The sequence below is a fragment of the Hemitrygon akajei genome, chromosome 2 (genome assembly GCF_048418815.1).
Source record: "Hemitrygon akajei chromosome 2, sHemAka1.3, whole genome shotgun sequence".
NCBI lineage: Eukaryota > Metazoa > Chordata > Chondrichthyes > Myliobatiformes > Dasyatidae > Hemitrygon > Hemitrygon akajei.
The window spans coordinates 22639996-22665074 of NC_133125.1; the positions used below are offsets into that span (position 1 = coordinate 22639996).

At 41.1% G+C, this 25079-nt stretch overlaps 1 protein-coding gene across 11 annotated transcripts in view; it reads right to left on the reverse strand.

Annotated features, from left to right (window-relative positions):
- epb41l4a (erythrocyte membrane protein band 4.1 like 4A) overlaps nucleotides 1-25079 on the reverse strand; it is a 217131-nt gene that overhangs the window by 114125 nt on the left and 77927 nt on the right. For 10 of the 11 annotated variants that reach the window (XM_073068542.1, XM_073068533.1, XM_073068524.1 and 7 more), the window contains 2 exons: nucleotides 18625-18729; nucleotides 8099-8150 (listed from right to left, as the gene is read on the reverse strand). In XM_073068542.1, coding sequence (XP_072924643.1) covers nucleotides 8099-8150; nucleotides 18625-18729 — 157 coding nt within the window. The remainder of the gene's footprint in view (nucleotides 1-8098; nucleotides 8151-18624; nucleotides 18730-25079) is intronic. The other variant, XM_073068487.1, reaches the window with a different exon arrangement.

Below are 25079 nucleotides of genomic sequence, written 5' to 3' on the forward strand. Positions count from 1 at the left end.
TTGGAAGTAAAACCTAAAGAAAGGACAATCAATAGATTTGATTTAATCATAAATGCAGTGATAGTTCTCAATATTCTTGAAGTGAGTGGCACCTGTAAAATAACAACAGACTCAGTGTGCAGAAAGAACATAAAACAGAGATCTGTGCCCACAACCAACATAATGATGGATTTTCAAAGGCAAGGTAAAATATCTTGATAAACTCAAAGAGCAACAGAAGTTGGTCCTTTTCGGTCCGTATTTGCTGCACAAATCCCTCTCTCACCTGGATGGGGTCAGTGGTGCTGTGAGGATTACATTCCTGGACTTCTCTAGTGCCTTTAACACCATCCAGCCCAAGATCTTAAGGCACAAACTAACGGAGATGGGAGTAGTCTCTTACATGGTGGATTGGATAGTGGACTACTTGACAGATAGACCTCAGTATGTGCGGTTGGGAGACTGTAGGTCTGACACGGTGGTCAGCAGCACAGGAGCGCCGCAGGGGACCGTGCTCTCTCCGGTCCTGTTCACCCTGTACACATCAGACTTCCAATATAACTCGGAGTCCTACCATGTGCAGAAGTTCGCTGATGACACGGCCATAGTGGGGTGTGTCAGGAATGGACAGGAGGAAGAGTATAGGAAACTGATACAGGACTTTGTGATATGGTGCAAATCAAACTACCTGCATCTCAATATCACCAAGACCAAGGAGATGGTGGTGGACTTTAGGAGATCTAGGCCTCATATGGAGCCAGTGATCATTAATGGAGAATGTGTGGAGCAGGTTAAGACCTACAAGTATCTGGGAGTACAGTTAGACGAGAAGCTAGACTGGACTGCCAACACAGATGCCTTGTGCAGGAAGGCACAGAGTCGACTGTACTTCCTTAGAAGGTTGGCGTCATTCAATGTTTGTAGTGAGATGCTGAAGATGTTCTATAGGTCAGTTGTGGAGAGCGCCCTCTTCTTTGTGGTGGCGTGTTGGGGAGGCAGCATTAAGAAGAGGGACGCCTCACGTCTTAATAAGCTGGTAAGGAAGGCGGGCTTTGTCGTGGGCAAAGTACTGGAGAGTATAACATCGGTAGCAGAGCGAAGGGCGCTGAGTAGGCTATGGTCAATTATGGAAAACCCTGAACATCCTCTACATAGCACCATCCAGAGACAGAGAAGCAGTTTCAGCGACAGGTTGCTATCGATGCAATGCTCCTCAGACAGAATGAAGAGATCAATACTCCCCAATGCCATTCGGCTTTACAATTTAACCGCCAGGAGTAAGATATGTTAAAGTGCCGGGGTTAGGACTCAATGTATTTAAGTAAACTACTTAAGAACTTTTTAAAAGCTATTATTAATGCTTTTTGAGAGGGTGATTTTAGATGCATATCATATTTTTACTGAGTTAAGTATTGTATGTAATTAGTTTTGCTACAATAAGTGTATGGGACATTGGAAAAAATGTTGAATTTCCCCATGGGGATGAATAAAGTATCTATCTATCTATCTATCTAGCTATGCTGTTTTGTGATGGAAAATTTTAATGGAAGAACTGGGACAGACAATTCAGTCTGAGGAAAAGATCTGACAACAGATTTTGTGAGGGGAGGGGGTTGGGGGCTGGGGGTTTTTGATGTTCCCGTTGTCATTTTCCATGTGGTATATTTTATGCGAGGGAGGGGGTAAGGGGGTTAGGGCTGAGAGTTTTGTTTTTTTTCATGCCGGGGGGAGTTGATGTATTTTCTTTCAACAGATCCCATGGTCTGTCTGTATTTCATGGCTATCTGAAGATGACAAATATCAGAGTTGTATTGTACATGCATACTTTAACAAAATGAACCTTTGAACATGTCGTCAAGATTACAAGGCAAATTGATAATGGAGAAAAGCACTAGAAATGTATGCCCAACACAAACTCCATGTGTTACACAGATTATTCCTTTAGAGATGGAAGTATTCTCTCAGTACAATGAAATGACCTGGATTACAAAGGCTGGATCAACTTTATACATCCCAACAAGACAGAAGAATAGCTGCTGTAACGTTGCTGGTAGAGCAGCAAATGTGGTTAACAACATTCACCACAAGATGGTGCCTCTCACCATAGTGCACTTGAGAGATGGAGGACTAAATCAAATATTTAGATTGTTGACTTAGTAAAGAATCATTGAAATATCAAATTAATCAGGCATTGGAAGCCACTGAGTAAATCAAATGAATCAAAGTCAGGTTGGTTATTACCATTTTACATGACATTAAATTTTACAGCAGCAGTACAGCACAAGGACATAAAATTACAATAAATTACAAAGTAAATAAATGGAACAAAAAGAAGGAATAGTGAGGTAGTGTTCATGGGTTGGTTGATGAACCATTTAAAAATCTGACGGCAGAAAGGAAGGAGTTGCTCCTGAATGACTGAGTGTGGATCTTCTGCACCTCCCTCTGACAGCTCCTTCTGTGCCTTCTCCCTGACAGTAGTAAAGGGAAGAGAGCATGTCCCAAATGGTGAGGACTCTTAATGATGGTGCTGCTTTCTGGAGGCACTGCCTCTTGAAGATGTGGGATGTGCCTGTGAAGGTGCTGGCTGAGTATACAGGTCCCTGCAGCCTTGTGATCCTCTGCACTGGAGCCTCCACACCAAGCTGTGATGCAACCAGTCAGTCAGCCTCTCTATAAGAATTTACAAGTCTTCAGTGACATACCAAATTCCTCAAATTCCCAGTTAGGCAGAGCCACTGGCATGCCTTCTTTGTGGCTACATCAATTCATTGGATCCTCAGAGATGCCGACACTCAGGAACTTGCGCTGCTCACCCTTTCCACCACTGACCCCTCAATGAGGATGAGTGTGTGTTCTCCTGACTTCCCCTTCCTGAAGTCCACCAACAATTCCTCGGTCTTTATGATGTTGACTGCAAAGTTGTTATTGCAACACCACTCTGCTGAACTATCTCATTCCTATACCTCTCCCTGTTGCCATCTGAAATTTTAACAACAGTGATGTCATCTGCAAATTTATAAATTGCATTTGAACTGTGCTTAGCCACCAGTTATGAATGTAAATATAGAAGAACAGTGGGTTAAGCATATGGAAGAGTATTTTCTTAACGTCCTTATTCAGTTGGTATTTTTCAAGCTACTTTGCAGTTCATTTCAGAGGTCAAGAGTACCATTGATGTTTTACCACGTTTAACGCAAATCTTAAGAAATTTTAACAATCCTTATAGCTTACATAAATCATAAAATAAGAAATGGGCACAACAAAAAAGCAGTTTGATTGTTAATACCTTCAAGCACAATTGACATTTTCCTAAAAGTACTGCTTTAGAACTCATTACCTCTTTTACTCTGATTCCTTGTTCATTTAGCTTGACTACTCTGTCAGAGGCCATAAAATGAGCTGAGAGATTTGAGAGTGTCTGCCTTCACCACTCATCCAGCAGTGTCTTCCAGATTACAAACACTGTCAGAATAAAGAAATTCTTCCTTGGATCTCTTCTAAACCTTCTACATCCTACCTTAAACCTGTGTCCTCTGGGTTTAGATAACCTTAATATAGAGAAAAAATTCCTAATCTAATTACCACACTTTTCAGGCTTTTTCTAACAATGCTTCTCATGATTTTGTTTACCTATCTGTCAACTGTTAATCTCCTCTGCTCCAAGGAAACCACCTATCCAATTTCTCCTCATAAATGAATTACTTTCCTAGGTAGCATCCCAGTAAGCATGTGGGTGGCATGGTGGTGCAGCTAGTACCCATGCCAAAGAGCCAGGTTCAGTCCTGACCTCCAGTGCCGTGTGGAGTCTCTTCCAGTGCTTATATAGATTTTCTCCAGGTGCTCATTTCTCCCACATGCTAGATTTGTGGGATGGTAGATTAATTGGTCAATGTAAATTATCCCTTGAATGTACTGTACGTGAATAATAGAATCTAAGGTTCCTTAGGGATGCCATAGCTGGGGAAGGTAGAGGGGATAAGCTCCCACTGGTGTGTCTCTGACAACCAAGTGCAGCTCTGGCTTTCAACTGTGGCTCAGCTACTAAGCCCAGTGGAACCATTTATACAGACAGGAGAAGGGGCAAAGGTACGTTGCTGGCACCTTAAAACTAGTCGCTTTGGGCAGATAGGGCTCGTCAACCATGGTTGGCAGCTCATCTAGGAGGAGAAAAATTCTGATCTCAAATCTCTGCTACCTTGCAGTTATACTGTAAATAATAAATTTACTTTGAATTTTGATCCCATACAATTGTATCCTTCCCTAAACTGTAGCAAAAACAACTGTGACATACCCAGTGCTTTATAAAATTATCCATTAAACCCCTTGCTTTTATATTCTATGCCCTGGGTAATGAAGGCTAATATTCCCAATATCTTCTTCACTAGCTCATCTACCTGTTGGGACACCTTCAAGAATCTGTGGACATGTACATAAAATTCCCTTGTTCATCAATACTCCATATGGCCCTGACATTCATCCTGTATGTCCTCATCCATCTTTAAACTTGCTAAAATATCTGATGCTTCCTCGTGCTTATCTGCTCTAAAATTTCTCCATCCTCTTGCTTGAATTCTCAAACTATGCCTACTTCATGAATGTAGATGGGAGGCATCCATTTAAAACTTAATCTTCATTCTCTGCCCAAATGTGCAGATTGCCTCTTTGGTCCGTAATGGGCCGTGCCCTTTCCTCACTTACTCTCAATGTACAGAAAATGCTTTAGGATTTTCCTTATTCTTCTGCACCTGTGATATCTTGTGTGTCTTCTCTGCTGTCCTATTTTAAGTTCCACTTTGCATTTCCTATACTCCTGTCAGCCCCACTGCTTCAATGGGCCCCAACTTTCACTTTACTCAACCTTTTTTTAAAATAAATCCAAGCCTCGACATGACTTCCATGTCCTTGGACTTGTTATCTTCACTGTTTACTGTTATAGCTATCCATTGGCTTCAAACACCACATAAAATGACCATCACACTTGTGGGATGTGGACATACCTGCATGTAGCTGCTCCCAGTCTATTTTTGTTAAGTGCTAACTTGACAATGAAATTGGCCTGCCTGCAATTCAGTACTTTTAATTCCTGTTCACCCTCATCTTTTTCTATAATGACCATCAAACTTAAAGCGTTAGAGCTACTATCTCTACAATACTGGGTACACTGCAGCAAAATCTTTTTGTTTCAAAGCTCCTACCATTACAACTTAATTTGAAGAGCTTGTAATAATGGGTTCTTTAATTGATACTGCAATGCCACATCCTCCTTTACATCTCCCCTACTATGCTGACAATTCTGCACACTAAAATAATGAATATCCATTTCAGTCCTCCTTTCAATCATGACTCTGTAACAGTAGCAATATTCACATTAGCAAATCAACAGTACATTTGCTTTGCTAGTGACACAACTTTGCATTAAAACAGATGCTATTTAGCTTTCCTCCCATGCATCTCATCACACTTAAGTATTTTCTGTTCAACGGAATCAGTTTTCCTTCTATTTTTAGCTGTACCTTCCTCCACCATACGTCAACTCCATGTCCCATTCACCCTTCCAAGTTAGTTTAAATCTTCCCTGACAATTCTGGTATATTTCCATGGAAGGATGAGTCTGTTCCAGTTCAGGTGCAATTGATCCAGTTTCTACAAGTGCCACCTTTCACTGAAATGGTCCCAATATTTTAGAAATTTCTTTTCTCTTCACTATTCACTCTTGCTACTATTACCTTGGAACTTTTGTTCCTCTTCCTTTTTTATTCAAGGAGGCTATAATAATATAACCTGGTGAAGTATAATGAAAATATTTAACATCGGTGTTTAGTTCTAATTTAGCTACTGTACTGAGCTCTTCTATCCAACCATCCTTAATATAACAGAAAAATGAAATTTGTTCCTTAACATCATATACTTTGTCTTTCCCCAGCTTAGAAAGTGAAAGCTGTTAAATTGCTGCTTACAAAAGATTTATTTTTATGAAGTAGCAGTTACTCTTTATTTGACTATGGAATGGCCTGTACCAAAACATATTTAAGTTTTCAGACATCAATGTGTCAGACAGAGCTTTATATGCAACCCTTCTTCATTCTGACTAATCTTACAAGAGTCTTAAATACAGAAGCATCTGCTTCAATGAACATCTTCAGCATTAGGATTGGCATCAACTTGTTAACTGAGAGTTAAAATCATGACTAAAAATTCAGAGATCAACTTAATTTTTGCTTAGTAATCCATGCCTTTGTGACCACTTAACATGATATTTCAAAGCTAGTTCTGACTGGCCTTCTGCCTTGCTCTATAAACAAAGTAATTCCAAACACTTTAAGTGTCTGCTTTCAAATTTGTATCCTTCTCATTCAACCATGTCCAAGTGACTTACTGGGCTCCCACTTAAGCTAATCATTTTCAGAATACTTACTATTTTCATATCCCTGCACAAATTTGGCTTTCCCTATTTCTGTAATTTTCTTTAGCACCACTGTAGGGTTTCTTGCTTTCAGCTCTCTTGCATATTCCTGAACCACTGGCATGATGCTTTCATTTGCCAACACCCTAAAGTCTGGAATTTGCTCCCTAAACCACTATGACGCTCTACATTCTTTCTATAACTACTCTGGCCAGCCTTTTGGTCATCTTTTGCGACAAGGCAAAACCACAATCGGTTTTAACTGAAGTCATTTTCCATGACTCTTGAAATCATATGACATTATGTACCATGATTCTGGTAATAATGCTCATTTTAAGCAATTATGGCTCAACAGACTAGTTTTCAGCAATTTTCATAAAAGTAAACAAATCAGTACCATCAAATGATGGAGACCAACGATAATTTTTAACACAGTCCTGACATTCCAATCATTAGGCTTTTATTCAGAGTTTTTAAAAACTAGCTTTATTTGTCACATTGTACAGTGAGAGATGCAGTGATAATTGTTCTGGCACTAACGTAGCATGCCCACAACTTGCTAACCCTAGCTCCAAACAGTAGGTCTTCGAAATGTGCAAGGAAACTGGAGCACCCAGAGGAATCCACATGGTCATTGTTTTTGTTTGACTAAAAGGACAAAATGACAGAGTTGAATTTAATGTACGATACTATTTCTCCCTATTTTACTATTAGCAGCATTGGTCCTTCCCTTCAATACTAGTTTTCTTGTCATGTTTCAGATTACTTGACCATTTTTTGTTACAAAGGATATGAAAAGGAGTTCTTCTCAGACAGCCCTTTGGGATTGAGACTAATTTGTTGTAGGTCAGTATTTCTTTAAGGTCGAAATCTTCTTTGGTTCACTTGTCAATTTTGATTTGGGGCATATGAGCAGATGATCATTGTGCCCTACTTCTGTGTTAGAATGCAGGTTCAGTAATTCTAAAGATCCAGTCATTGACACACCAGATAAGCTCATTTTTTAGAACAAACTTCCAGCTTTTTTTTGGAATTGTAGATTGTTTTCCAGAAGGTGGAATATCCATCACCTTTCCTTGAACAGGCTATTTCTAGTCTATCATGTCTCATTCAAGACAGATGTAAATATCAAAATGTTTGCATTCAAGGTATGACAACAGTGATGATTAGCTCTGTGATGGTTTGTACTAGCAGTGAGGGTCTTGGCATTCTAGCTCCTGAACTTTATATTGCCACAATAGCGGGGGGAAACAAGATCTTGATCCAGTGGCAAGAGAGTTCAAGACAACTGGCACCAGGCTCTGCTTCATTAATACACACATCAATACAACGGCCTGATACTGAGGTACCTGCTAGCAAAACCTATACCCATAAAATACAGTCAAAAGATTGTGAGATAACTAATGTAACTGATCCTGATCAGGTCTCTGTTAGGTCCAAGTCTGTAACACTCAAGCTGAAATAAGTTTAATGTCTTGGATTTATAAAACAAAACTGACTTCATCTTTCTCTGAATACTGAGATGAAATTGTTCACTAGTCACTGAAACCCAACATTTCAGCTCACCTGTGAGATAAAAAAGCTGACCTGCATTGCTTTGACCATGTATTGATAGAAATTTAAAAGTACACAAAATAGCATGTCTGAGCTTCCCATCCAAGTTTTATCAACTGTAAAGCAGAAAATGCACATTTCATTGAAAACATTACTCACTGTTTATGAGATCCTTGTGTTCAGCGAGAGTTTTCATGGGATCCAACCAGTACTGTAAAATAAATGGTTAATATGAGAACAAAATTACTGCTGTTCTGTTATGTGGATTCTTACAGAACTTTAATAATACACTCAGAAATATATTATTTGTATATGTGTTCTTCTTTGCAAAATTATTTTACACAAAATAAACATGCTAAAAATAAATTATGTTTTGCTTTTATGACTGTTGTACCTCTCATACTAAGTGCCTATGATGCTGTTGCAAGTACGTTTTCCATTCTACCCATACATTCATGTAATTGTGCATATGACAATAAACTTGAGTAGACATGTTTATAGCAAGAACACATGAAAATCTTTATGTATATCTTTCATAAGTATGCCATGCTGTTTGGATTCCAAGCATTTTCAAAAAAGTTCAATGTCTTGAATGGGAGAGTGAGTAATTAACACAATTATTTCCTCCTTCTCCTCGTATCTTTCTTCTATATCCTTTTATAAACAGCAGTTAAAAGTCTGTTCAAGAATTCATGAGATGGAGTGATTTGGGAAATAAGAGGAGGGGAGAAAGGGAAGCATAAAATAACAGAGAGAAGGATACCATTCACGTGCCTGAACATTGAGACCCAACAACCTGACATTGCGCCTTGAGCTTCAGGAACCTTTACAGTAACATCTCACGTTTCTTGGTGTTCATCTGACGGAGAATCTCACCTGGTCCCTCAACACCAGCTCCATAGCAAAGAAAGCCCAGCAGCATCTCCACTTTCTGCAAAGGCTGAGGAAAGTCCATCTACTAACCCCCCCCCCCCCGCCCATCCTCATCACATTCTACAGGGGTTGTATTGAGAGCATCCTGAGCAGCTGCATCACTGTCTTGTTCGGAAATTGCACCATCTCGGATCGCAAGACCCTGCAACGGATAGTGAGGTCAGCTGAGAAGATCATCGGGGTCTCTCTTCCCGCCATCACGGACATTTACACTACACACTGCATCCACAAAGGAAACAGCATTATGAAAGACCCCATGCGCCCCTCATACAAACTCTTCTCCCTCCTGCCGTCTGGGAAAAGGCTCAGAAGCATTCGGGCTCTCATGATCAGACTATGTAACAGTTTCTTCCCTCAAGCTATCAGACTCCTCAATACTGAAGCCTAGACTGACAGCTTGCCCTATTGTCCTGTTTATTATTTATTGTAATGCCTGCACTGTTTTTGTGCACTTTATGCAGTCCTGTGTAGGTTTGTAGTCTAGTGTAGCTTTCTCTGTTTTGTTTTTTTTTTTTTACATAGTTCAGTCTAGTTTTTGTACTGTGTAATGTAACACCATGGGGTGTGTCAGGAATGGACAGGAGGAGGAGTATAGGAAACTGATACAGGACTTTGTGATATGGTGCAACTCAAACTACCTGCGTCTCAATGTCACCAAGACCAAGGAGATGGTGGTGGACTTTAGGAGATCTAGGCCTCATATGGACGAGAAGCTAGACTGGACTGCCAACACAGATGCCTTGTGCAGGAAGGCACAGAGTCGACTGTACTTCCTTAGAAGGTTGGCGTCATTCAATGTCTGCAGTGAGATGCTGAAGATGTTCTATAGGTCAGTTGTTGAGAGCGCCCTCTTCTTTGTGGTGGCGTGTTGGGGAGGAAGCATTAAGAAGAAGGACGCCTCACGTCTTAATAAGCTGATAAGGAAGGCGGGCTCTGTCGTGGGCAAAGTACTGGAGAGTTTAACATCGGTAGCTGAGCGAAGGGCGCTGAGTAGGCTACGGTCAATTATGGAAAACCCTGAACATCCTCTACATAGCACCATCCAGAGACAGAGAAGCAGTTTCAGCGACAGGTTACTGTCGATGCAATGCTCCTCAGACAGGATGAAGAGGTCAATACTCCCCAATGCCATTAGGCTTTACAATTCAACTGCCAGGACTTAAGAACTTTTTTTAAAGCTATTATTAATGCTTTTTGAGTTAGTGATTTAGATGCATATCATATTATTACTGAGTTAAGTATTGTATGTAATGAGTTTTTGCTACAACAAGTGTATGGGACATTGGAAAAAATGTTGAATTTCCCCATGGGGATGAATAAAGTATCTATCTATCTATCTATCTATCCATGGTCCTGGAAAACGGTGTCTCAATTTTACTATGTACTGTACCAGCAGTTATGGTTGAAATGACAATAAAAGTGACTTGACTCGACTTGACTTAAAGTTATTGCCAGTAAATCAGCTTTTCTCAAGAGACAAATTAAATAATAAAGTTCATAGATTAGTTTGAAGTTTGACAGTGTTCAACAGTGTTTAAAATTCATAGGCATTGATAGAGAAGGGATACACTCAGACTGATGACTTGAGGTGTGTCTATTTTAATGCAATAAGCATCATGAACAAAGCAGATGAGAGAGTGTGGATCAGTACTTGGAGCTATGATGTTGTGGCCATTACAGAGACTTGGATGGCTCAGGGGCAGGAATGGCTACTTAGAGTGCCAAACTTTAGATGTTTCAGAAAGGACAGGAAGGGAGGTAAAAGAGGTGGGGGCATGGCACTACTGATCAGAGATAGCATCAAGGCTGTAGAAAAGGAGGAAGTCATGGAGGGATTGTCCACTGAGTCTCTGAGGGCGGAAGTTAGAAACAGGAAGGGGTCAATAACTCTACTGGGTGTGCTTTTTTAATATATAGACCACCCAGTAGTAAAAGGGACATCGAGGAGCAGATAGGGAGACAGATTCTGGAACAGTGCAGTAATAACAGAGTTGTCATGATGGGGAATTTTAACTTCCCCAATATTGATTGGCATCTCCCTAGAGTGAGGGGTTTAGATAGGGTGGAGTTTGTTAGGTATCAGGTCTCTCAGTGGGAGAGCACTTTGGAGATAGTGATCATAATTCTATCTCCTTTACCATAGCATTGGAGAGGGATAGGAACAGACAAGTTAGGAAAGTGTTTAATTTGAGTAAGGGGAAATATGAAGCTATCAGGCAGGAACTTGGAAGCATAATTTGGGAACAGATGTTCTCAGGGGAATGTATGGCAGAGTGGTTGTAGACGGGTCATATTCTGTATGGAGGTTGGTGACCTGACGTGTTTCTCAGGGATCTGTTCTGGGACCCCTTCTCTTTGTGAGTCTTATAAATGACCTTGATGAGGAAGTGGAGGGATGGGTTAGTAAATATGCTGATGACACAAAGGTTGGGGGGGGGGGTGTTCTGGATAGTGTGAAGGGCTGTCAGAGGTTACAGCATGACATCGATAGGATGCAAAACTAGGCTGAGAAGTGGTAGATGGAGTTCAACCCAGTTAAGTGTGAGGTGGTTCATTTTGGTAGGTCAAATATGATGGCAGAATATAGTATTAATGGTAAGACTCTTGGCAGTGTGAAGGATTAATGGGATCCTGGGGTCTGAGTCCATAGGACACTCAAAGCTGCTACGCAGGTTGACTCTGTGGTTAAGAAGGCATATGGTGTATTGGCCTTCATCAGCCATGGGATTGAGTTCAAGAGCCATGGGGCAATGGTACAGCTATATAGGACCCTGGTCAGACCCCACTTGGAGTACTGTTCTCATTTCTGGTCACTTTACTATAGGAAGGATGTGGAAATCATTGAAAGGGTGCAAAGGAGATTTATAAGGATGTTGCCTGGATTGGGGAACCTGTTTTATGAGAATAGGTTGAGTGAACTTGGCATTTTTTCCTTGGAGCAGCACAGGATGAGAGGAGACCTGATAGAGGTGTGAAGATGATGAGAGGCACTGATTGTGTGGATAGTCAGAGGCTTTTTCCCAGGGCTGAAATGGCTAACATGAGAGGACATAGTTTTAAGGTGCTTGGAAGTAGGTACAGAGGAGATGTCAGGGGTAAGTTTTTAAAAAAAAAGCGTAGTGAGTGGATGGAATGGGGTGCCAGAGATGGTGGTGGAAGCAGATATGATTGGGTCTTTTAAGAGAATCCTGGATAGGTAACATGGAGCTTTGAAAAATAGAGGGCTATGGGTAACCCCAGGTAAATTCTAAAGTACACGTTCGGCACAGCATTGTGGGCAGAAGGGCCTGTATTGTGCTGTAGGTTTTCTATGTTTGATGTTTTTAAGTTTGCAAATATATTTTTGCATTACAGCTTCATGATTTACAGCCAGAACAAGATAAGTATAACATCTTCTTAAGCATAACGTTGGTGGTAAACGGGGAGCTGCTTCCAGTCCAGTCATGTGAGTTCTCAGAAGAGGCTAATTTGGGACTTGCAGACTTTACCACAAGTGAGATGGTGGATAGGTGGGAAGTTTGTAAGGTAATGTACTTCTTCCATTTATGCTGAATCATCTCTGTGCTCTACTGAATGGATTCAAGGAGGTCAATTGTATCCAAAATGCTCCTTTTCCTTTTTTAAATTTTTTTTAAATTTAGTTTTAATCTATATTTTTTTATACATTCATAAGTACACATTGAGATAATATAAAAAGTAATAAGGCACTTAAATAGATAATTATGTGCAATTGTAATTCCACCCTATTAAACTAAGCAATGACAATAATTGTTAAGAAAAATATTAATAATAGTGGATTAGTAATAATTTCCATGTATCTCTTCTGAACCATTACTTCTGGTCCAAAATATTATATGTAACCCTATGTAACTACCATTGTAGGATTTTATATCCTAACTTGTTCATGTTTGCTCCTACCCCCAAACATAATTATCCAATCCCTATGTACTTATTTACTTAATTTTTCCATATTTTTCCCCTTTCCAAATCTTTTCCTTTACTTGTGTTAATTCCCTATATTCAAAAAAACAATAAACAATTGAACCAAGGGTGCTTACATTAGCAATATTACTGTGTTGATGAGAAAAGCAGTATAAATCATTAGGAGAGTCAACCAGAGTCTGCTTGCTTTGGGGTTATAAATTCAATCCATTTATTCCAAATTTGATTAAATTTTTCTTTTTGAATTCTCAAAGAGTAGGTCATCTTTTCCATTTTAAATATTTCCAAAATAATCTCATGCCAATCTTCTAATGTAGGTGATATTGGATTTAGCCACTTTCTGGTGATTGATTTCTTACTTGCCGCTAAGAGGACCTGTAGCAACTTTATGTCTTTCTTCTGATCCAAAAACAGTACATGTCCCAAGTAGAGTGTCTCAAAGTTCAGAGGTAATTGGGTCTTAAATACCTGACCTAAAGTTCTATGAATACCTTTCCAATATAAACTTAATTTAGGGCAATCCCAGAAAATATGGAAATGATTTGCCTCCTTGGAGCCACACCTTCTCCAACACATCACGTTTGTGTCTTTATATTTTTCCTGATATGGGGTCTTGAAGTATCTTATAATATTTTTCCAACAATGTTCTCTCCAAATCAAAGAGTTATTCAAAGACCACTGAAAGCTGCATATTTTCCCCCAAACTTCCTCTGAAAGTACCAACCTCGCTTCTTTCTCCCACTTCTCTTTAATATACAATGTGTTTTCATTTTTAGCATGTAAGAGTACATTGTATAATCGAGAAATTGATTTACTTGGCATTGAACTGTAAACCAAATTCAGAATCTTGAAAAATTCTAATTCTACTAATGGTAAATCTGTATATCTACAACTCTGGTTCAAAATGCTCCTTTTCCATTTTGAGCTGTCAGAGTTGTAAAGTTTTAAAGTTGTAAAGTTTTGTAAACAGGACCTTTGGCACACTACATCCACACGAACTTTTATGCCTATTTATACCAATTCCCTTTCCCTACATTATCCTATACCTTGTCTATGCAAGTGTCTGTCCAAATGCTTCTCAAATGTAGTAATTGGATCTGACTCCACATCCTCTGACAGCAAGATCCAGATAAAAAACAGCCTCTATTGAAAAAAAGCCTACACCCTTCTCCCCCTCCCTCCCCCCCCCCCCCCCCGCATCACTTGCATAGTTTCTTTCAGTTTGAAATTATACATTTCTGTTCTTACAATCGTGGGAAAAATAATTTGACTATCTGCCCTATCAGGACCTCTCATAATTTTACTTCTTTTAGTTTCCCTTTATTCTAGATAAATCAAGCCTAGCTGAACCAATTTCGATCCATAGCTAAGGTCCTCCAATCAAGTAAACATACAAGTGAATCTCTTTTATATTCTGAGGCCAAACACATTCTTCCTTTAGTGTACAAAGAACACCGGGCATGGCCAAAACAACATTTTATAAAGCTTATGCTGAATCCTCTTCTGCTCATCCTCTCACATTCTATACTACATCACAATCAGTTTTCACATCAATTACAAATTTACTAATCATACTTCCAACGTCCATATACAAATCATTTATTTCACATACAAAACAATCTTGGCACTGATCCTTGCAGAATACTACTAATCAAAGTCTTCCAATCAGAAAAGAAATGGATCCATTTACAGGACCATGGTGTTACATGACACAGTACAAAAACTAGACTGAACTACGTAAAAAAACAACACTGAGAAAGCTACACTGGACTACAAACCTACACAGGACCGCATAAAGTGCACAAAAACAGTGCTGGCATTACAATAAATAATAAACAGGACAATAGGGCAGTAAGGTGTCAGTCCAGGCTCTGGGTATTGAGGAGTCTGATAGCTTGAGGGAAGAAACTGTTACATAGTCTTGTCATGAGAGTCCGAATGCTTCTGAGCCTTTTCCCAGACGGCAGGAGGGAAGAAGAGATTGTATGAGGGGTGCATGGGGTCCTTCATAATGCTGTTTCCTTTGCAGATGCAGCATGTACTGTAAATGTCCGTGATGGCGGGAAGAGAGACCCCGATGATCTTCTCAGCTGACCTCACTATCTGCTGCAGGGTCTTGCGATCCGAGATGGTGCAATTTCCGAACCAGGCAGTGATGCAGCTGCTCAGGATGCTCTCAATACAACCCCTGTAGAATGTGATGAGGATAGGGGTTGGGAGATGGACTTTCCTCAGCCTTTGCAGAAAGTAGAGACGCTGCTGGGCTTTCTTTGCTATGGAGCTGGTGTTGAGGGACCAGGTGAGATTCTCCGCCAGGTGAACAGCAAGAAATTTGTTGCTTTTAACGATCTCTACTGAGGAGCCGTCGATGTTCAGTGGGGAGTGGTCGCTCCGTGCCCTCCTGAAGTCAACAAACATCTCTTTTGTTTTGTTCACATTAAGAGACAGGTTGTTGGCTCTGCACCAGTCAGTTAGCTGCTGCACCTCCTCTCTGTAAGCTGACTCGTCGTTCTTGCTGATGAGACACACCACAGTCGTGTCATTGGTGAACTTGATGATGTGGTTCGAGCTGTGTGTTGCAGCACAGTCGTGGGTCAGCAGAGTGAACAGCAGTGGACTGAGTACACAGCCCTGGGGAGCCCCCGTGCTCAGTGTGATGGTGTTGGAGATGCTGCTCCTGATCCGGACTGACTGAGGTCTCCCAGTCAGGAAGTTTAGGATCCAATTGCAGAGGGAGGTGTTCAGGCCCAGTAGGCTCAGCTTTCCAATCAGTTTCTGACAGATGATTGTGTTGAATGCTGAACTGAAGTCTATGAACAGCATCCGAACGTATGTGTCTTTTTTGTCCAGGTGGGTTAGGGCCAGGTGGAGGGTGGTGGCAATGTCGTCATCTGTTGAGCGGTTGGGACGGTACGCGAACTGCAGGGGGTCCAGTGAGGGGGGGGGGGGGGGCAACAGGGTCATGATATGCCTCATGATGAGCCTCTCGAAACACTTCATGATGATGGATGTGAGTGCAATGGGACGGTTGTCATTTAGGCAGGACACTGAAGACTTCTTTGGCACGGGTACGATGGTGGCGGCCTTGAAGCATGTTGGAACGGTGGTGCTGCTCAGGGAGATGTTGAAGATGTCAGTGAGAACATCTGCTAGCCGGTCTGCACATCCTCTAAGCACTCTACCAGGGATGTTGTCTGGTCCAGCAGCCTTCCGTGGGTTGACCCTGCACCGGGTTCTTCTCACATCGGCCACGGAGAGATACAGTACCTGGTCATTTGTAGGAGGGGTGGACTTCCTTGCCGCCATATCATTTTCCGCCTCAAACCGGGCGTAGAATTTATTCAGTGCATCTGGGAGGGAGGCATCAACTGCACAGTCAGGTGATGTTGTCCTGTAGTTGGTGATGTCCTGGATGCTCTTCCACATGCGCCGCGTGTCGCCGCTGTCCTGGAAGTAACTGTGGATTAGCTGGGCATGTGCACGCTTTGCCCCTCTGATGGCTCGGGACAGTTTAGCCCTCGCTGTTGTTAGAGCTGCCTTGTCGCCTGCTCTGAAGGCGGAGTCGCGGATCCTTATTACTTGAAGGATGTAAGTAATAAAGTCGGTTCAATTAAATTCGATGTATTAGCATGGATAGAGGATTGGTTAACTTATAGAAAGCAGAGAGTGGTGATACATGGGTGTTTCTCTGGCTGGCAATCAGTGGTGAGCCACGTGCTGCAGGGGTCAGTCCTGGGCCTGCTAACTATTCACGATATACATTAACGATCTGAAAGAGGAGACTGAATGTAGTGTATTTAAGTTTGCTGCTGATACTAAATTAAGTGGAAAAGTAAATTGTGCAGAAGATACGGAGAGTCTGCAGAGAGATATAGATAGGTGAAGTGTGTGGGCAAGGGTCTGGTAGATGGAATACAATGTTGGTAAATGCAAGGTCATCCACTTTGGAAGGAAAAATGGAAGAGCAGATTATTATTTAAATAGTATAAAACTGCAGCATGCTGCTGTGCAGAGCTACTTGGGAGTTCTTGTGCATGAATCACAAAACATCGGTTTGCAGGTGCTGCAAGCTATCAAGAAGCCATACAAAAAAGCTGGATGAACTCAGCACGTCGGGCAGCATCCGTTGAAAGAAGCAGTCAACGTTTCAGGTCGAAACCCTTCGTCAGGACTACAGAAGGAGGGGGCAGGGGCCCTATAAAGAAGGTGGGGGGAGGGTGGAAAACCAATCAGAGGAAAGATCAAGGAGTGGGGGAGGGGGAGCAGGGAGGGGATAGGCAGGAGAGGTGAAGAAGGAATCTAAGGGGAAAGCACTATGGGTAGTAGAAGAAGGCAGAGTCATGAGAGGTGATAGGCAGCTAGAAGAGAAGACAGAGTGAAGGTGGGATGGGGGAAGGGAGAGGGAGGGAATTACCGGAAGTTGGAGAATTCGATGTTCATACCAAGGGGCTGGAGAAGCCAAATGGGATGTTGGCCTTCATTGCTAGAGGGATTAAATTTAACAGCAAGGAGATTATGCTGCAACTGTACAGGGTACTGGTGAGACTGCACCTGGAATACTGCATGCAGTTCTGGTCTCCTTACTTGAAGGATATACTGGCTTTGGAGGCGGTGAAGAGGAAGTTCACCAGGTTGATTCCAGAAATGAGCATTTAGACTATGAGGAGAGATTTAGTCACCTAGACTACTCACTGGAGTTCAGAAGAAACAAAGGAGATCTTATAGAAACATATAAAATTATGAAAGGGATAGATAAGATAGAGGCAGAAAAGTTGTTTCCACTGGTTGGTGAGACTAGAGCTAAGGGACATACCCTCAAGATTCAGGGGAGTAGACTTATGATGGAGATGAGGAGGAACTGCTTTTCCCTGAAGGGTGGTGAATCTGTGGAATTCTCAGCCCAATGAAGCAGTGGAGGCTACTTTAGTAAATATATTTAAGACAAGGTTGGATAGATTTTTGCATAGTAAGGGAATTAAGGGTTATGGGGGAAAGGCAGGTAGGTGGAGATGAGTCTATGGCCAGATCACCCGTGATCTTATTGAATGTTGGAGCAGGCTCAACAAGCTAGATGGCCTACTCCTGCTCCTGTTTCTTATGTTCTTAAAAAAAATCCTTCCAATCCATCTTCCTCCTCCTACACCAAGCCAAGTTAGGATTTGAAATTAGGGTTAGATTAGCTGCTAAACTACTGTATCAGCACTGTTATATTTGGCTAGTCACTTAACCTCTCTAATGTCTCTTTAGAACTCACTTCTAATTCCCTTAAAGCTTACTTTGCTATCGAGTCTTGTGCCATTAGTAAACTTGAATGTAATACAGTTGATCCCTATATCTAAATCAATGATACAGATTAAAAATCCCTGAGGCTCATACACTGATCCTTACAATATTTAACAGTTTACTAACTTGAAAAAAGCAGCAATCCCTAACCAATTTTCAGTCCATGCTGACATCACAAATCCATGAACATCAATTCTCTATAACAAATACGTATGACACCTAATTTCTTGTTTTTTAAGTATTCTACATGACATGCAATGACTCCTTTTTAACTGTCCTGCTGTTAAAAAAAAATCTTATTGTTGTAGAACCATATTTAGCTGTAATACTTTGCAATTTATAAAATCTTCCACAAAGGACATGTGAAAAGCACAAGATAATTTCATGCATTTCAAAGTAAAGAATACACTTGGTATTCAACATTAAAAGCTAAAGACAGGAAACGCCTGTTTCGAAGCTATCACACTTTCTAAGGCAGTCCTATTTACCAAATCCTTCATCACATTTCAGCTTTTCCTAGTACTTACAGTTTGATGACTCCGGTCACAATAGCGCAAACCAAAGTATTCCGTCTCCATCAGGTTTACATGTCGGAAGACATAATCCAGGACAACAGACCCCTTGGTAGATTTCTGTGGGAGAGTTCAAATGCACTGCTTCAGGACAGAAAAAACTCTTTCAGCATGAACGAAACATCACAATTTTAATTTAGAATTTATAACTGTGAGAAAGTTGTGATACAAGCAAAACAGAAATATCATAAAAGATCACACACACACACACACACACACACACACACACACACACACACACACACACACACACACACACACACACACACACACACACACACACACACACACACACACACACACACACACACACACACACACACACACACACACACACACACACACACACACACACACACACACACACACACACACACTTCTTTCTCCAGTGCTGATGAAGGGTCTTGGCCCAAAATGTCAACTCTTCTCTTTTCCATTGATGCTGCCCGGCCTGCTGAGTTTTTCCAGCATCTTCTGTCGATGTTCTCTTGTTTACAATATATACAGTATTTTGTCAAAATTCAAGGCAGAGTATTTATAACTAAGTAGATATAATAGTCATAATGATTTTATGACAATAAATCATCTTGCTTAAGTATTCATATGTTCTCCAATTTAAAATATTCTTTATTAACTTTTATAATAAAAACAGGCCTTGGACCTGCATGGTAGTGAAGTGGTTGGCATAGCACTTTACAGTACCAGCGGCCCTGATTCAATTCCCATCGCTACCTGTAAGGAGTTTGTACATTTTCCCCGTAACCACATGGGTTTCGTCTGGTGCTCTTGTTTGCTCCCACAGTCCAAAGTTGCACCAGCTGGTAGGAATTTGGTCATTGCAAATTGTCCTGTGATTAGGCTGCAAATAACCTGGGGGATTGCTAGGTGGTGCAGCTTGAAGGGCCTGAAGTACCTATCCCACACTGCATCTCAATACATAATTAAACAAATAGGCCTTCTGTAGGGTGACTATAGTCTCCAATCAGCTGTAGTAATGCAATACCTCAATTCTGGGTTTCTCAGTTTCTCAATCTGGCTAGATAAATATATAACCAGCTTTGTTTCTATACATTCCAAATTAGCCCATGTTTCTAATTAATGCATTGAAACCATTTAAAAAATTGCACAAGGTGTGTAATGCTGAAACACACCTGTGACCACACACACTTGTGACCACACTTTGAAAATACTCTTTTGTAAGTCACAAAATATATTACAGCCAATTGTATAGAAAAGCCACCACATGATTGCAAATATCTTATCAAAATTTATTTTAACATTGAAGGATAAACATTGGGAAAAAACATGATCTTTTAGATCTATCATGTGTACAGATGTGACCTCGAATTTCTTATTTGAAAGACAATCTTTCACAAAATCCAATATTTCCTTAATTGTCCTCTGAGGTGTGAGATTTAAATCTGTTCAACGGGTTTGTGTATCTTCAATCCAAACATTTAGCATGTTTTGAAAATCCGTTCTTTTTACACAAAAAGAGAAAACGATTACATTGTATTCTCATAGAATCAAAACCAAAAATTCTGTTTGAACTGATAAAGTTCAAATACTAGTAAGTTGTATCTGAATATGCAGCTTTCCTGGTAACATGAATCAAAATGTCTGCATAACAAAGTATTTTGTACTGTACTTTCCAGCTTAGCTTGGATGCCTCAATATAGTGAACTCCACTAATCCAGCATGCTCAGGATCTTGGCAGAGCTGGACTAGCAAATGTTCCAGATTTCTGTTAATTATCTTAGTAATATTCTCCGTACAGAGTGGTTTATACATAGAATGAGCAGCAAGAGGTGATAGCATCAGATACTATCACAATCTTTAAGAGCACTTGAATAGGCACTTGAATAAGTAAAACATAAAATATGGACTGTAGGATGAGTATAGGTGGACAAAAACATCAGCATTGACATAATGAGCCAAAGCTCGTTATCGGAGCTGTACAATTCTATGCCTCTAATACTCAAACATACTTTCATATCACTTATTTTTAAAGATGTAACATATCAGTGAACCTCATTAGGGAGTGCATAAAACAGTTCAAGTTTTTAAAAGGAGCACAGCAGAGGAAAACTAGTTGGTTAAAAGAGAATGCAAGACCAGGTCCCCAGTAATTTAAGAGGAGCGCAGGAACAGGGGGGCTGGCCTGTGGGAATAGGACCCTCAGATAATGAAAGGGAGTGCAGTAAATATTACCTGGTGAACCTTACATCTTATCCATCTGGATTTACAAATGGTTGAATTGCAAATAAGTCAGAGATTTTCTGTGGTAATGATCGGAGGCAAAGCAAGGTGTCTGTTCCCTGTACCTCCTTCCAAGCATGCATTTCCATTCTGAAAATGTAGGATTTAAACCCTGCCTATTGTTCCTTTATTTCCATTTCATATTTGATCTCACAGTCACATTTTCTACCAGTCTGTTGTCGCCAATACAACCTGCTATGTGGTGGTGTGCTGGGGCAATGGCATCAACACGGCTCAAGCCAACAGGCTCAAGAAACTGATTAGAAAGGCTGGCTCTGTTATAGGAGTCAAACTGAACACGTTGGAAGCTGTGGTAGAACAAAGGACCCTACAGAAAAGCCTAGGAATTCTGGACAATATTTCTCACTCTCTGCACACCACCTTGGCTTTTAGTACTTTTAGTAATAGACAAAGACAACTGTGCTGCTCCAAAAAGTGCTATACAAGGTCATTCTTACCCTCAGTGAGTCAAACTATAGCCAGGGAAGTGATGGCCCTCACCTGTCCCCGTTAGATTGTTTAAGGCAACTAATTTTTTATTCTTTCTTTCACCTCTCTTCTAATATTTTTATATCTGTGCAGTTGTAATATTACTGTGACATTGTAATTTCCTTTGGGATGCATAAAGTTTCTATCTAGGGTAATGCATATATGGTAGCTTGTACTGTAATCTGTGTGTGAAGTGTCCAAAAAAAAGACAGACCATAGTAGGATTTTGACTGTTTGCTTTTAGAATTTAATACTTGGTATGGTGGATTCCAATTATCTAGGACACATCAGGACCACTACATTTTGACCGAATTAAGTGGCTGCCCATCCCAATTAGCTGAAATTACATGGAAATAGTTAATGAGGAATAAAAAAGATGAACTGAATAACAAATTATAAATTAAAATGAAATACAGAATAAACTAGAACATTTAATACCACTGCAATTACTATAAAACTGTGTATTTAGTTCCTAATACTTATTGACAGAGGAATTCATCCCCACCACGTTCTTTTCACTGTAAATGAAAAAAAATCAGCACAGACACCTCGTCAGTTAATGGACAGCCTTCATACAATGCTATCAACAATTGCATCTTCCAAATCTTCATTTTCATTGTGTTATGAACCCCAGTTTCAACATCTGGGACAGTATGTGATGTACTGGGAATCTGTATGTTATGCACTCCAGTATCAATTCTTGGGACAGTACGTGATGTACTGGAAATCTGTGACTTTGTTTCTTGTAGTGTCACACGATGACTTATACTAACAGTATAAAAGGAGCCGTGCAGATTGCTCCAGAGACACACTTTGAGAGAGACACACTTTGGTGGAGACTCGTTGTGTTTAGACAGAAGAGTCGTTAGTGAGAGTGAAGAGTGCAAGCTTCGATTGAACCCAAAAGTGGGTGGGTAGTCGGTAACATGCATTTCAGAGGTGAGTGACATTACGTAATCCAAACATGGATTTTTGGCACCTACTCTGGAAACCCCTGCAAAGTCTCAGCTGTGTGGTGATCAGTCCTGGAAAAGGGACTTCTGTCAGTTACATGATGAAATTCTCTTCTTTCTGTGGACGCTTCGTACACTCGTCGAAACAGACCGCATTGCGAACCTGCTTCCACTGTAAAGGTACAGTGGCGGCTTTGTGAGATCAGCGTTTGAGAGGTACTGTGTGTCTACCGAATCACCTTCAGAAAGGTACAGTGGCCAATTTGGCGCATCTCTGCGAGACTCGCTTCTTCGCTGTACTTTGAATCTCCATCTTCAAGATTGTCACTTCACTACACTTCAAAACTAAAAGTCTCTCCTATCAATTCCCCGTGAATCCCTTGAAACTTTCTGAACTGTCATTCTGAGACTATGCTCCAGTACGACTGTTAATAATTGTTTCTAAGTGTAACCGTTTGGGAGCTATAGACACATAGCGCTGTTAATTTTGTTTTAAGTTAGTTGCTTGTTTGATTTTCCATGTTTCTGCTTGAGTGTTAATAAATCCTGTTGTTTTCCAATAATATCCTGACTCCATTCTACATCTATTATTGCTGGTTCCATGTAACATATTGTAACATTCAAGATGATTGTTGATACCTTCAAATTCTTCACCGTTTCCAACTTGTTGAAGTAATGCAATTGTTTCATTTTCAATCCAGACAATTTCTGGCATCCCCAAGCCTAAATGCTTGAACAAAACAGTTTGGAATTGTCTTACAGCTTATTTCTTTCCAACTATCAGTGACAAAAATTGCTGCTTTTTTAAACACAAACACACAAAACAGAAGCTATTTAAAAACTCAAACACGAGGAAATCTGCAGATGCTGGAAATTCAAACAACACCACACACAAAATGCTGGTGGAACACAGCAGGCCAGGCAGCATCTATAGGGAGAAGTGCTGTCGACATTTCAGGCCGAGACCCTTCGTCAGGACTAACCGAAAGGAAAAATAGTAAGAGATTTTAAAACTATTTAAAAACTATTTGCTCGAAGCACAGTGTTGTATCTAATGGCCACACGAGTGCACACAACTACACTAGTAGAAGCTATCGGTAAGGGTCTACTGCCCCAATGAAGACAATAAGACATAGGAGCAGAATTAGGCCATTTGGCCCATCAAGTCTGCTCCACCATTCAATCATGGCTAATCCTTTTCTCCCCTCCTCTATCCTATTCCCCAGCCTTCTCCCCATAACCTTTGATGCAGTGCCCAATCACAAACCTACCAATCTTTACCTTAATTACACCCAACAACTTGGCGTCCACAGCTGCCTGTGGTAACAAATCCCACAAATTCACCACTTTCTGGCTAAAGAAATTTCTCTGCATCTCTGTTTTAAATGGACACCCCTCTATCCTGAGGCTATGCCCTCTTGACCTGGACTCCCCCACCATGGGAAACATCCTTTCCACATCTACTCTGCCTAGGCCTTTCAACATTCAAATGGTTTCACTGAGATTCCCCTCATCCTTCTAAATTCCAGCGAGTACAGATCCAGAGCCATCAAATGTTCCTCACCTTTACATTCTCAGAATCGTCCTCGTGAACCTCCTCTGGACCCTCACCAATGCCAGCACATCTTTTTTTTAAGATGAGGAGCCAAAAACTCCTCATTAGGAACAAGTTGCAGTGGTTCTGTCTCTGGCACTGAGGTTGGACCCTCGACTAGGAAGGGGAGGAGGGAAGAGAATAGAGCGGTAGTGATAGGGGATTCTATAGTCAGGGGGGCGGATAGGAGATTTTGTGGGGAAGATCGGGAGTCTCGGATGGTATGTTGCTTCCCTGGTGCCGGGGTCCGAGACATTTCAGATCGGGTGCAGGTTATTCTCGAGAGGGAGGGCAAGAATCCAGATGTTGTGGTCCATGTAGGGACCAACGACGTGGGTAGGATGAGTGACGGGGTCCTGCGTAGGGAGTTCAGGGAGTTAGGTGCGAAGCTGAAGAGCAGGACCTCCAGGGTAACAATCTCAGGATTGCTACCTGTGCCACGTGCGAGTGAGGTAAGGAACAGAAAGATTATACAGATTAATACGTGGCTGAGAGGATGGTGCAGGAGGGAGGGCTTCAGGTTTGTAGATAATTGGGCTTTGTTCCAGGGAAGGTGGGATCTGTTCCGACGGGACGGTTTACACCTGAACTGGAGCGGTACTAACATTCTTGCAGGGAAGTTTGCTAGTGCTTTTTGGGGGGGTTTAAACTAAATTTGCAGGGGGCAGGGATCCAGAATGCGAGAGAGGATAGCGAGATGAAGAGTAAAGGACAGGTGGGGACTACACGGTTCCGGAATATTAAGTGTGTACTAGAGAAAGGTGAGGCGGAACAAGTGATAAGGAGGACACATGTACAGAGGGATGGTCTGACGGAACATGGAGTTAAATGTGCTGAAAGAATAAGTAAATTTAGGAAGGACAACAAAATTCTAGGGTCGTATAGCCGATGGGAGTTCAGGGAGCTGGGTTAAGCACAATAGGCAGCGATTCAAACAGAGAGAGGAGAAATGGGCTAAAAATTCTATATTTGAATGCACGAAGTGTCAGAAATAAGGCGGATGAGCTTGAAGCTCAGGTGCGAATGGGTAACTATGATGTTGTTGGGATAACAGAGACATGGCTGCAGGGAGATCAGACCTGGGAAATGAATGTACAAGGGTATACGTGCTATCG